This window comes from Myodes glareolus, chromosome 2 (assembly GCF_982192425.1).
Source record: "Myodes glareolus chromosome 2, mMyoGla1.1, whole genome shotgun sequence".
Classification (NCBI taxonomy): Eukaryota; Metazoa; Chordata; class Mammalia; order Rodentia; family Cricetidae; genus Myodes; species Myodes glareolus.
Window position 1 is genome coordinate 118,663,389 of NC_142027.1, and position 12,523 is coordinate 118,675,911.

The window sequence follows — 12,523 nt, forward strand, 5'->3', positions numbered from 1 at the left end:
AACCTAATCCAAAATTAAAATAGAATACTAGACTGCATGGAATAAAGGTTTAAAATACTGAAAAAATTCACACAACCCCATAGAAAAAAATACACCAACTTAAAAAAGTGTTTAATTAAAAATGAAATGTTCATTAAGAAGCCAGGCAAACTCAATACCTCGTTTACAGAAACATGAGCTGTGTGATGTCAAACAAGAAATCCATGATTCATGCATCTCTCTTGCCCACTGGCCTTAATTACCCCCAAATAGAAAATCAATATTTGTTTTAATAACAATGTGATAAGTAACCCTAAAGATAATACTGCAAGATAGATTTGTTCAATAATATTTCTAGTAAACAGAATTACTTTTCTTCCTTAGGGCTGTACAGCATGAACCATGCAAATAGAAAGATAATATGTTTTTAAAATGTGCAAGAATTAGTAAGGAATATTCACTAATGGGTCACTTTTCTTAAGATTTTTTTGTGTATGTGTATGAGTGAACGTGTGTGTGTGTGTGTGTGTGTGTGTGTGTGTATGTGTTTGCACTGTGTGGGTGCAGTACCTATGGAGGCCAGAAGAGGGTGCTTATGCCCTGGAGCTGGAGTTATATATACTCCAGCTATATCAGGAGCCACCTGATGTGGGTATAAGGAAGGGAACTCAAGTCCTCTGTAAAGGGAGCTAAAGCTTTTGTGTTATTGTTGTTGTTATTTGTTTAGGGGGTTTTGTTTGTTTTGGGTTTTTATTTTTGAGTATTTTTTGAGACAGGTTTTTTTCTGTGTGTTTTTTTGTTTTTTAAGATTTATTTATTTTGATTTTCTGTGTATGAGTGTTTTTCCTGTGTATATGTATGTATACCACGTTCACACATTGCCCATGCAGGTCAGAAGGTGCTGGCCACAGCTAGTGTTTGGGGCATGGGTTCCCACGCTCTTCCCACAGAACTAATGGATATCTTGGAGAAGCACCACCTACAGGCCATAGAGCCATGCTCTTGGGGGCTCTCTGCTTCCAGGTGGCTGGGAGTAATGTGTAAATGGAGGACTCAGCCAGGGCACAGAATCTCGCTGGTGACTGCTCTCTATAACGGTTTACAGAACTCACAAGGCAACACAGACAGGAGCCATACACACTGAATAGTGAATAGCCTTACTTAGTGAGTGACAAGCATGAGCCTTGGGCTGGGAAACCTAGCATAGGCCTGCTTAGCATCATCTGCTCAGCCCTGCACTGTGGTGCATTCATGCAGTTCCAGAACTTGGGAGGTGAAGGCAGGAGCCGAGTTCAATGTCATCCACAGTGGTCAATCCTCAGCTAACCACAGTGATCAAAGTTAGCCTAGGCTACAAAAGACCCTGTTTCAGTATACACACACACACACACACACGCACACACAAGCTGTCTTCCTACCACACAGAACCTTCTAAAATGCTCATGCGATATTAGCATTAGGCCAGTTATAATGACTCACTTGGTTACAAGGAGAATTTGTAGCAAAATAAAACTATACTGAAGGACAGTTTTGTTTTGTGGACTTGTTTTGAGACAGGGTCTCTCTCTCTCTCTATGTGGCTTTGACTGTCTGAGAACTTGCTATGTAGAGCAGGTTAGCCTTAACTCTCAGCTAGCCACCTGCCTCTGTCTCCCAAGTTCTGGAACTAAAGGCACGAGCCACTATGCCTGGCAAGGGCCTTTTTATTGGTGGTGAGAATTTGCTTTCCCTGCTAGGATGCAAGCCCTCCCGAAGCAGAGCACAGAGGGATGGCCTTACCTGGCTTCCTCCAGAACCTTCCCCATGACTTCATTTTTTTCTTTGTGATTGGCATCTTCATTTAAATCAGTTCCACCAAAGATGACCCCAAAAGGAATGCCGTGACCTGCAAAATGATGACAAGTGGAACACATGGGACAGCAGGGGGTGACCCTTGACAACTGGCCTGCAGCCATGAAGCAAAAGCGGAAGTTCCCGTAACCCAGAAGCCAGCTGCATGGCTTTTCTGTCATCTATTTTGAAAGAGAGCTCTAGAGCCCAGGCTGCTGGCCTGGAACTCTCAATTTTCCTCCCTCAGCAAACCCAGGGCTAGAACTCCAGGTGTGTGCCACCATTCCCAGATGTGTGTGCGTGCATGCGTGTGTGTGTGTGTGTGTGTGTGTGTGTGTGTGTGTGTGTAATATGTGTGAGGGCATGTATTTGCCACAGTGCTAGTGTGGATGTCAGAGGACATCTTTGTGGAGTCAGTACTCCCTACCTTTATGTGTGTTTTGTAAATTGAACTCTAGTGAGTCTATTCACTGGCCTGGTGTTGTTTTCTTTTTGAGGCAGGTTGACCTTGAATTTATTTCCTTGACAATAACCTTGAACTCCTAACCCTCAAGCTTCCACCAAGGCTGGGCCAAAGGGCTGAGATTTCCCACAAGCACTGCCACACCCAATTTATATCCCTCTAGAGGTTGAAACCGAGGCTTTGTGCAGGCTTGACAAACACTCTACCAGCTGAGCTTCAGCCCCAGTCCCTAAGTGCAGTGTGTTTGGTGTCAGTTCCGGTCTGTTCAGCTCTCTAGAGGAATGGCAGATAACACTATTAGAAACCTGCACTGGCCAGGTGGTGGTGGCGCGCACCTTTAATCTCAGCACTGGGGAGGCAGAGGCAGGGGGATCTCTGGGAGTGCGAGGCCAGCAAGAGCTAGTTCCAGGACAGCTAGGACTACACGGAAGGGAGGGAGGGAAGGAGGGAGGGAGGGAGGGAGGGAGGGAGGGAGGGAGGGAGGGAGGGAGGGAGAGAGGGAGGGAGGAAGGGAGGAAGAGAGGGAGGAAGAGAGGGAGGAAGAGAGGGAGGGAGAGAAGTAAGGAGGGAGGGAGGGAAGTAAGGAGGGAGGGAGGAAGAAATGAAAGAAAGAAAGAAAGAAAGAAAGAAAGAAAAGAAAAAAAGAAATCTGTACTGAGGGGCCAGTGAGATAGTTCTGCAAAGGCAAAAGCCACCACAGCTGACACATCTCTGGGACCCACGTGGTGGAAAGAGAGAAAGGGCTCCTTTAAAGTTGTCTTCTGAATTCCACAAAGATCCCTCCCCAGTCCCCAGTGCTACAACCATCACCATGACCACACCCACCAACACTACACACACACACACACACACACACACACACACACACACACACACAAATATATGTACAAAGAAAAACCCACGCTGAGATTAAGCATGCCAAGTCTCACCCGTGGTTGTCAGGACTAGTTTTCAAATTAATTAGCTTTCCATTTTAACCATGGAAAAAAAAAATCATTCCCCACCATCTATCAAAGCCAAGCTCACCAATCCTGGGAAGAAATCAAAGAGCTCAAATGAAGCTGGGGACAGGAGAGGGTCCTGCTTAGCATCCTCAGCCAGCAGTTCCGGAAGTCTCGAGGAATGGGCAGCACTGTGTAGACGCTGGTATCTGGAGGTCACCAGGCATGGCCCCTCTCTCATGATCACCAGCTTCTAAAGCCAGGCATTGAAACAGTGGAACTCTGAATGGCATCTGAGTGGTATCCCTGGCCCTTGGAAGCAAACACAACATTCTGAACTGAACTTGCCATGTAGACCTGGCCGGCCTAGAACTCAGAGATCTGCCCGCCTCTGCTTCCAGATTGCCCCATCATGTCCAGTCTAAAAGTATCTTTGAATTCGGTTCATCACATATGAGGTGTGGTAGCACATGCCTGTAATCCCAGCACTCTCTGTGAGTCCCAGTCAGACTGGTCTACACAACCAGTGAGTCCCAGGTCAGCCAAGGCTACATGGTGAGACCCTGTCTCAAAACAGACACAGTTCATCACATACAGTGTCTGAAACAAAACATGGAAATAAGATATCATCATTCAGGGCTGGAGAGATGGGTCAGTGGTTAAGGTCATCAGTCATTCTTCCAGAGGACCAAGGATTCCCAGCACCTGTTTGCAGTTCAGCAGCCTGTAGCTCCAACGCCCTCTTCAGGCATCCACAGGCACAGCATCCGCATGGTGCACAGACATGTGGATGAAAACCCCCACATAAAAATAATAATGGGGCTGGAAATGGTTCCGCAGTAAACAGCGCTGCTGCTCTTGCAGAGGACCCAGCTTTGATTCGAGCACCCACATGACAGCTCACAGCTGTCTGGAACTCCAGGTCCCCATCTAATACCTTCTGGTAGATTCTGTGGGCACCTGGAATACATGTGGTGCAATGTCATTGCATACATGCAGGCAAAACATCCGTACATGTGAAAAAAATTTAATTAAAAAAACATTTTTTTAAAAAAAAATACGTCTTCACTCATAACTTATTGCTGTGGGAGACCTAGCAAAGATAGAGGATATTTTGTTTTTAATTTTATTTCAGTTAAGAACAGAAAACTAAAGCTAGAGATGGACTGTCTCAAACTTGTGAGCCAAGGCAGGAGAATTGTCAGGACTTCAACCCCAGCCCTGGCTACATAGTGAGTTCTAGGCTAGCCTGGGCTGTAAAATGGAAAAGCCTGTCTCAAAGGCCTGAGTGTGTTGGTGACTCCTGTAACCCCAGCATTTGACAAGAGGAAGAAAGAGGACCAGCAGGTTAAGGTCAACCTTACCTAAATTGTGAGTTCAAGGCCAGCCTGGGCTACATGAGACCCTGCCTCAAAAATCTCAAAATAACAATAAAGATCACAGACAACTGCAGACCAGTGAGATGACTCATGGTGTAAGGGCTAGCGTGGTGGGAGGGAACAGACACCATACAGCTGTCCTCTGGCTCCAACACGCATGCGGTGGCACACACGCCCTATGAAATACGGCAATATAATTTACAACCCAAAGACTACCAAACTATAGTACATGGTTTTGATTTTAAAAACGACACAAAGTAAAGAGCAATCCTATGGGGTGGGGCATCTGAACTGGATCCATCCTGAGTCACGGGATGCCATCACAGACGGGTTAATCTTGTTCTCGGCCACCTGACCCTATCTGCTTCCTTATTAGGTTCCGGCTTAAGCCATATTCTTTTTGGTTTGGGTTTGGTTTTGGGTTTTTGGTTTTTCAAGACAGGGTTTCTCTGTAGCTTTGGAGCCTGTCCTGGAACTCGCTCTGTAGACCAGACTGGCCTCGAACTCACAGAGATCCGCCTGCCTCTGCCTCCCGAGTGTGCCGCCACCACCACCTGGCTAAGGTGTATTCGTAAGACTTCATTGAAGCTCTGCAACCCACATCAAATTAACTTGCAAGTTGTCTGTCTTATACGCTAGTTAAAACATATAAGAGAGCTCCCAGAATGCACCCTGCACAGTGCCCCAGCTATATTCTCTCTTAGACAAGGCCAACTATAAAGTCCTGTCATTAAACACTTTAAAAATTGGTTGATGTGTACATAGAAAAAAAAATCTTTCACACTTATCCCTAGGAGGGAAAAACAATCCCTGTGTTAGTTCAGAGTTCCTCCCAACTCAGAAGCAAACAGAACAGTGACATCTTCATGTTTACTGGAAGCAGAGAGCAAGAGTGGTGGGATTAAACATATAAACTAAAAAACAAAACAAAGCAGGTGGTGGCGGTGGCACAAGCCTTTAACCCCCAACTTGTGGGGGGCATAGGCAGGTGGATCTTTGAGTTCCAGGCCAGCCTGTTATACAGAGTGAGTTCCAGGACAGCCAAAGTTACACAGAGAAACCCTGACTCAAAACACATACGCACATACATACACACACACATACATACAAACATACATACATATATACACACACAAAAAAAATAAAAGCAAAAAACAAAACAACAAAAAAACAGCAACTGGATCAGAGTGAAGTGAAGCATGCCCTTGCCATCTGTCAGTCTTATCTGAACTTCGATGGCAATTTTGTCAGCATTGGACAAAACAAAATACTGCATAGTTTCTTGGCCTCCAGGTTAACCTAGGAACTGATAGCACAGACACTCAACATGACTTCAAGTAACTGGAGGTTTCTGTCCCGCCCACCAGTTCCCAAAGAGCCACTCTGAGGCTTAACTAAATTACAGGCTTTTTGACGGATGGCTCAGGCTTCTTACAGGCAAGCTCTACATATAAATTAATCCAATAATTCTAATAATTATTCTAATAATCTGTGTATTGCCACATGCCCTGTGGCTTATGGGTAATGCTCTGGCATCTCACTCCTCTGGTGGTGCTCAGGTGTCTCCCCAGCTCTGCCTTCTTTCTCTGCCACTCTCTGCTGGATTTCCTGCCTATCTATATTCTGCCCTGCAGATCAGCTTCATAATTAACCAATGGTAATAAAAACATATTCACAGCATACAGAGGGGCATCCCATATCAACTTCAAGAACATATAATCATCCTGGTGTGGTGGTGCACACCTTTAATCCCAGCGCTTGAGAGGCAGAAGCAGGAGGATCTCTGTGAGGTCAGCCTGGTCTACCTGGTGAGTTTCGCACCAGCCAAGGCTACCTAGTGAGACCCTGTTTCAAAACAACAGCAGCCAAAGCATATGATCCAAGATGGGGCAGCATGCCTTAGAGTCTAAAGTTAAAGCTGTGAACACAGAGGATCCCCACAGTGTGACACAGGGGGTTCCTGCCTAGTCTAAAACTCCAAAACGTGGGGTGATCCCAAACTGGAGAGTCTGAACCGAAGTGAGGTCACATGTGGAAAATAGCACTCCCAACCTCACAGAGCAGGTCATTGTCACTGTTGAAAATACTGTCTGAAATCACTCCAGAGGCTGAGAATGCATCTTAGCTGGTTGAGAGCTTGCCACCACGTATGAGGCCCTGTGTTCCTTTCCCGGCACCACATAACAAGACTTGGTAGCACAGGCCGAGAATCCCAGCACTTGGAAAGCGAAGCCAGGAAGATGAGAAAGTCAAGGCCATCCTCTACTACATAGTAAGTTCCAGCCTGGGCTACATGAGACTACGTCAAACAACAAATAACCCTCAATGACCTTAGGACGTGGGTACGAGGGAATGAGAAACACAAATGAACTTTATAATCTAGCCTAGCTCTCCTCCAAATATCTCACTGCCTATGTGAAGATACACATTTAAAAAACAAATCTAAGATGTAGAGCTGGCGAGATAGTTTAAGTGGCTAAAAGCACGTGCCCACAAATCTGATGACTTCCATTCAACCTTCAGAACTCACTTATAGAGGAGAGGATCTACTCCACAAACTAGCACATCACACACACACACACACACACACACACACACACACACACTAAAATTTAAATTTTTTAAATAAAAGCCCTTCTGCTGCAGACATTTCAGAAAAGAAGCGCTGCTATGTCTCAAGCTATTTAAACTACCTGTGATTGTTCATTTTAAACTGTCAGCTTGTCACAGCCTTGAATGACCTGAGAAGAGAGTCTCAGTGAGGGTTTGTCTAGGTCAGGTTGGCCTCTGGGCACGTCTGTGTTGAGATGGCCTTGGTTGAACTGATGTGGGAAGACGCAGGCCACGGTAGGTGTTACCATTCCCTAGGCAGGGAACCCTAAGCTGTATAGAAATATAGAAAAGGGGGCTGGAGAGATGGCTCAGCGGTTAAGAGCATTGCCTGCTCTTCCAAAGGTCCTGAGTTCAAATCCCAGCAACCACATGGTGGCTCACAACCATCTGTCATGAGGTCTGGTGCCCTCTTCTGGCCTGCAGGCATACACACAGACAGAATATTGTATACATAATAAGTAAATAAGTAAATAAATAAATAAAATTTTTTTTTAAAAAAAGACATAGAAAAGGGGCATTTGTAGGACGTGTGCCTGCCTTCATTTCTCTTGACTTTGGCTATGATGTGACTAACTGCTTCAAGTTCCTGCCTTGACTTCCCCAGATGATGGACTGTGACTTCGAACTGTAAGTCAAAAACAGCAAACCCTGTCTCTCTTAAAGTTATAGTTGTCAGGGTGAAACCCAGGGAGGGAGGAGAGGCCTCCTGGCCACAGCAGACTGAGCTGCCTTAGACACGGATGGCTCTGACCCAGGGCCATCACGGCTTTGAAGGAGAACCTGTGCTGTAAAGACAGGCATGGACCACCATGGCTGGTCTCAGGGTGCACATATTGAAACAGTAAAGATATCATCAATACCTATCTGTTCTAAAATGGCAAGGTCACCAAATTTAGAAAATTGCTTAATAGAAAAAAAAAAAAAAGGAAACCTGTGTAATCCTTCAGTTGGGTAACAGGGCACTGTCCTTGGCATCTGGTTTGTCAGCATTTCCCCCTGTGCGGCTTTGGAAGCATGAGAGCTGTACCTTGCAGAAGTCTGCCTCCTCGGTAGAGGTGAAGGGCGAGGGCTGCTTCCAGGTTCTCGGCCGCGATGAGATCGGCAATGTCGGATGGGCTTTCAAAGTCAAAGGCATCTCTCAGAACGCACATGTGGCCTGCAGCCTCTAGGTGGTCCCTTCATGAAGAAACAGAGAGAGGGAAAAGCTGGTTGTGGCTTTAGAGTCGGTGTGTACTGAAACACAGATGGAAGCTGGAGACGGTGACAGCAGCCGTCCATTCCCCAGCCGGCAAGACCTCAGACTGTGGGGGATCAGGGCCAACGCAGTCACAGCTCTGAGACACTGCGAGCCGCTCACCACATTCAGTGGCACTGGGCTACCTCAGAGCTCTGTCTGCACTCTCTAATTCCACCGGTTCCTTCTTCACTGGCCCTTCACTCAAGATGGCGCCTGAAATGCATCTTCTAACTGCTGTCACTCATCTCTTTTAGATTTCTTTTTTTTTTTCCATTTTGTGCCTATGAGGGTTTTGCCTACAGGGTGTGTCTATGCACCACATAAAATACTGGTGCCTTCGGAGGTCCGAAGGCATCCGATCCACCAGAACTGGAGTTCTAGATGACGCTGAGCTGCCATGTGGGTATTGGGAGCCAAATCCAGGTCCTCTGCAGGAGCCACCAATGCTCTTAACCATGGAGCCTCCTCTTCAGGCCCTGTCGCTGTCTGCATGCTTGCTGGGCAGAAGAGGGCACCAGATCTCATTAGAGATGGCTGTGAGCCACCATGTGGTTGCTGGGAATTGAACTCAGGACCGCTGGAAGAGCAGTCAGTGCTCTTCATCTCTCCAGCCCTTGAAGGAATATTTCTGCAGCTACCGCTCACCTTAGCCTAAGTGTTGGCGTCCTACGGGCGCGGAGCAGAAGTGAGGAACTACTCTACCATCTCCCGAAAGCTGTAGGACGTGAGAGGCTGTTGGCAAATGGCAGAGTCTAACGTCTACTGGAAAATGAGTGCCTGAGAAATGGATGCCCTCTGCGGAATCCACATGGAAGAAAGGGGAAGGGGGCCTTGTCACGGGTAATGAGAGTCATGGTAACAAGTTGTTCTCCGTCTCCTAGACGTCCTTTAAACTGCCTTGTGGCGTTCGCTGCATGAGCTCATAAACATTCTAAATAAAAAAATGTTTAATCTTAATACTCTGAGGACTGAAATTTTGCCCTGGTGGCTTGCTGGCTTATAATACTTTTAAATAGCTTTGTCCTTATTCCTTCTGTCAAATAATAACTAGATTCAATAATAAATTCACAAAGTGCCTATTATGCCTAAGGAATTGTAGTTTTCTTTCCTGGCAAAAGGTTTTTCTTTTTTTTTAAAAAAAAAAAAGAAGCTACTATATATATAAAGAGAGAAAGAGAGAAACTTTAATAAATGGTTCATCATCTCTGTGAAGAGAGGGAACCAATTTGCATATTCATAACTGAAGATTAGAAATCACTCCATCCACCTTCCAACAATAGCCTAATACCTTTTAAAGATTTAATCATATGATTTTAAAATTACGTCTATATGTGTGCATGTGCACCATGTACATGCAGTACCCACAGAAGCCAGAAGAGGCCATTGAGTCCTCTGGAACTGGAATGACAGATGGTTCTGAGTCACCATGAAGGTGCTGGGAACTGAACCTGGGCCCTCTGCTAGAGCAACCTGTGCGTGCTCTTTGCCTCTGAGCTGTCTCTCCAGCACCATGGATTACACACTCTTAAAGGGTGGATTTTGTGTTGTGACAAGGGTGTCTCAGATGGGAAAGGAAGGAGCATTTCTGCAGGAAGCCGTCCCAGATGCTGCTGGAGCGCAGGCCAAGTCCCTTTCCCAGGTTGTCATCACCTGCATTCCTCAATCAGAGGCTCACATATAACTAGGTAACGCTTTGTGCATCTACATGCCAGAACCTTCTTCCAAATGACCAGGCTTGGTTCTGACAGAGATGCACAGCTCTGGTTGCTTGGCTGCTGGCTTCGGGAGTACAAAGGCTGCAGGGGCCAGTGCTGCTATGAGGGGAAACACCTGTCTTTGATACCCATTTGTCAAATGCCTAAATACTGACTGACTTCCAACCCTTGTTACTTAGGGCAGAAAGATAAAATAGTTTCTTTCCCCACACTTCTCAGGCACCCATGATTTCCTGAGTTTGTGTAGTGGTTTGGGTGTGAGATGTTCCCCCAGAAGGTAATGTGTTGAAGGGGTGTGTGTGTGTGTGTGTGTGTGTGTGTGTGTGTCACAGCATATGGAGTCTTTGGGCAGGGACTGACTCATGAAGGCACTGATGTTACTGATGGACCAATCTATGGATCCTAGCTTAATGGATTTAGAGGAGAGCCAAGCCCTCCACACTCAGGTCTGAAACCTTCATCCAAAATTCTGCTTTCCTCATCAGACCTCTCTCAGCTCAGGTATTTTGTCTCAGCTCTTTTAGTGTGTTCCTCTAGACAAAAAAAAAAACAAAAAAAACAAAAAAAACAAAAACAAAACAAAAACAAAAAACAAACAAAAAAGTTTTCCTACCCAAAGGCCTGGCATTTGCAGCAGAACTCAGGAGGGAAGCGACAGAGCTGTCTTAGAAAAGAAAAAGTGACTCCTGGCTGCAGGGGACATCTTCCCCAGGAGGCTTCTGATTGCTCCCTTTCCCTAAGGTACCTCATCACAAGGTTTAGCAAAAAAACAAACATGTTTTGCTCACTAGCTTGCCCTGGGTGAGGTAAGAGCAGCTGCCACCCTCTGCACAAAGTCCAGTTCTCCCTGTGACAATTCTGGTGCAACCCTCTCTGCCCTATGCCAACCTGACCCTAACAGTGTGTGTTCCTGAGAGCTGAGGGTACTCGGCACTTGGCAGTATTTCCCAGATGCCCTCAGGAGAGCCAAGAACACTGTGCTCATCGGGGAACTGAACGGGATGATTTCAAACAAAGGTCAGGAAACTTTTAGTGGTGGGATGTGAGGGCACACACCTACAAACCAATCACTCACTCAAGATGTAGATATAGAAGGATCAGAAGTTCAAGGTCTTGCCTAGCATGGGCCAGACCTATTCCCACTATGGGGTGGGGGAGCTGGAGCTACAGTTGATTGTGAGCTTCCTGCTGGGGGTGTTGGGAGCTGAACCTCAGTTCTCTGGAAGAGGAGCAAGCGCTGCTAGCTGCTGAGCCATCTCTCCAACTTCATCTTTTCTTTTTCTTCAGAGTCTTATTAATGTAACCCTGGGTGACTTGAAACTCACTTAAGTAAACCAGCTAGTCTTGAACTTTCAGAGATCTGCCTTCTCCCATACCCAGTTTATTTGTTTTTGTTGTTTTTGTTTTTTTTTTTATAGGCAGAGTCTCCTGTAGCCTCGACTGGCCTTAAACTCATTATATAGCAGAGAATTACCATAAACTTCTTGTTCTTAGGTTTCCGTATTCAAATCGCTGAGCTCACAGACGAGGATCCCCATGTACATTTGGTACAATGCTGAGGACAGAACCCAAGCCTAAAGCCTGCTAAGCAAGCATTCTGTGAACTGAACCACAAGCTCGCTACCCACCAAGCCACGAGTACTCTTCTGAGTCACAAGCTATCTACCAACCAAGGCACAAGTGCTCTACTTGGGAGCTACGGGCATTCTACCAACTGAGCCACGTCAGCAGCCCCCATTGCTTAAACGCAAAAGACCCACAGATTCAATCTCCCCTACCTCCTGTCATACATCTGTCACTATCTTCCTTGAGTGGATGTTCTTGGTCTTTTGTGACAAGAGTCCTTCCCACATCTCCTGCCTTATCCCCAGCCCTGACGACAACAGGCTAACCTTGGCACTACTGACAGCCTGTTGTTGGAGACACGGAAAAATGACAGCCCCATGTCAGGCCTCTGAAGCTGACCGCCTATGCCCCTGCCTCCCGTTCTGTTTCTCGTGCAAAACAAGCAAAAGGCAACAAAATAATGAGAGAATTTCTTTCCCAGGGTGGTCATAGAAATCTGAGTCTCCCACCCCACCCCAGCATATGTGTGTGTGTGTGTGTGTGTGTGTGTGTATGTGTGTGTGTGTACTCAAGTTCCTGTTATGCCCACCTCATGAGCCCCCTAGAGACCACCAGGAGTTTGAGTTCGTATGCAAAAGCAAGTTTGTACTGTCTGTCCATTTCAACACAGCGGTTGAATCAGGGAGCACATTGAGCTCAGCTACGGCAGGGCTTTTAAGGAGTAAAGGATGGGGGGTAGGAAAATTTTGGGTTCAGACAGAGGTTGGACTCCTGACTGAGCAGGAGTGAGGTAGTAGAAG

The 12,523-nt window shown here is 46.2% G+C and overlaps 1 protein-coding gene across 4 annotated transcripts in view; it reads right to left on the reverse strand.

The window, feature by feature from the left end:
* The window catches only part of Glt1d1 (glycosyltransferase 1 domain containing 1), a 75,134-nt gene that overhangs the window by 59,464 nt on the left and 3,147 nt on the right, over positions 1–12,523 (reverse strand). For all 4 annotated transcript variants that reach the window (XM_048433688.3, XM_048433689.3, XM_087903616.1 and 1 more), the window contains exons 2-3: positions 8,233–8,381; positions 1,759–1,864 (exon numbers count right to left, since the gene is read on the reverse strand). In XM_048433688.3, the coding sequence (XP_048289645.2) occupies positions 1,759–1,864; positions 8,233–8,381 (255 nt within the window). The remainder of the gene's footprint in view (positions 1–1,758; positions 1,865–8,232; positions 8,382–12,523) is intronic.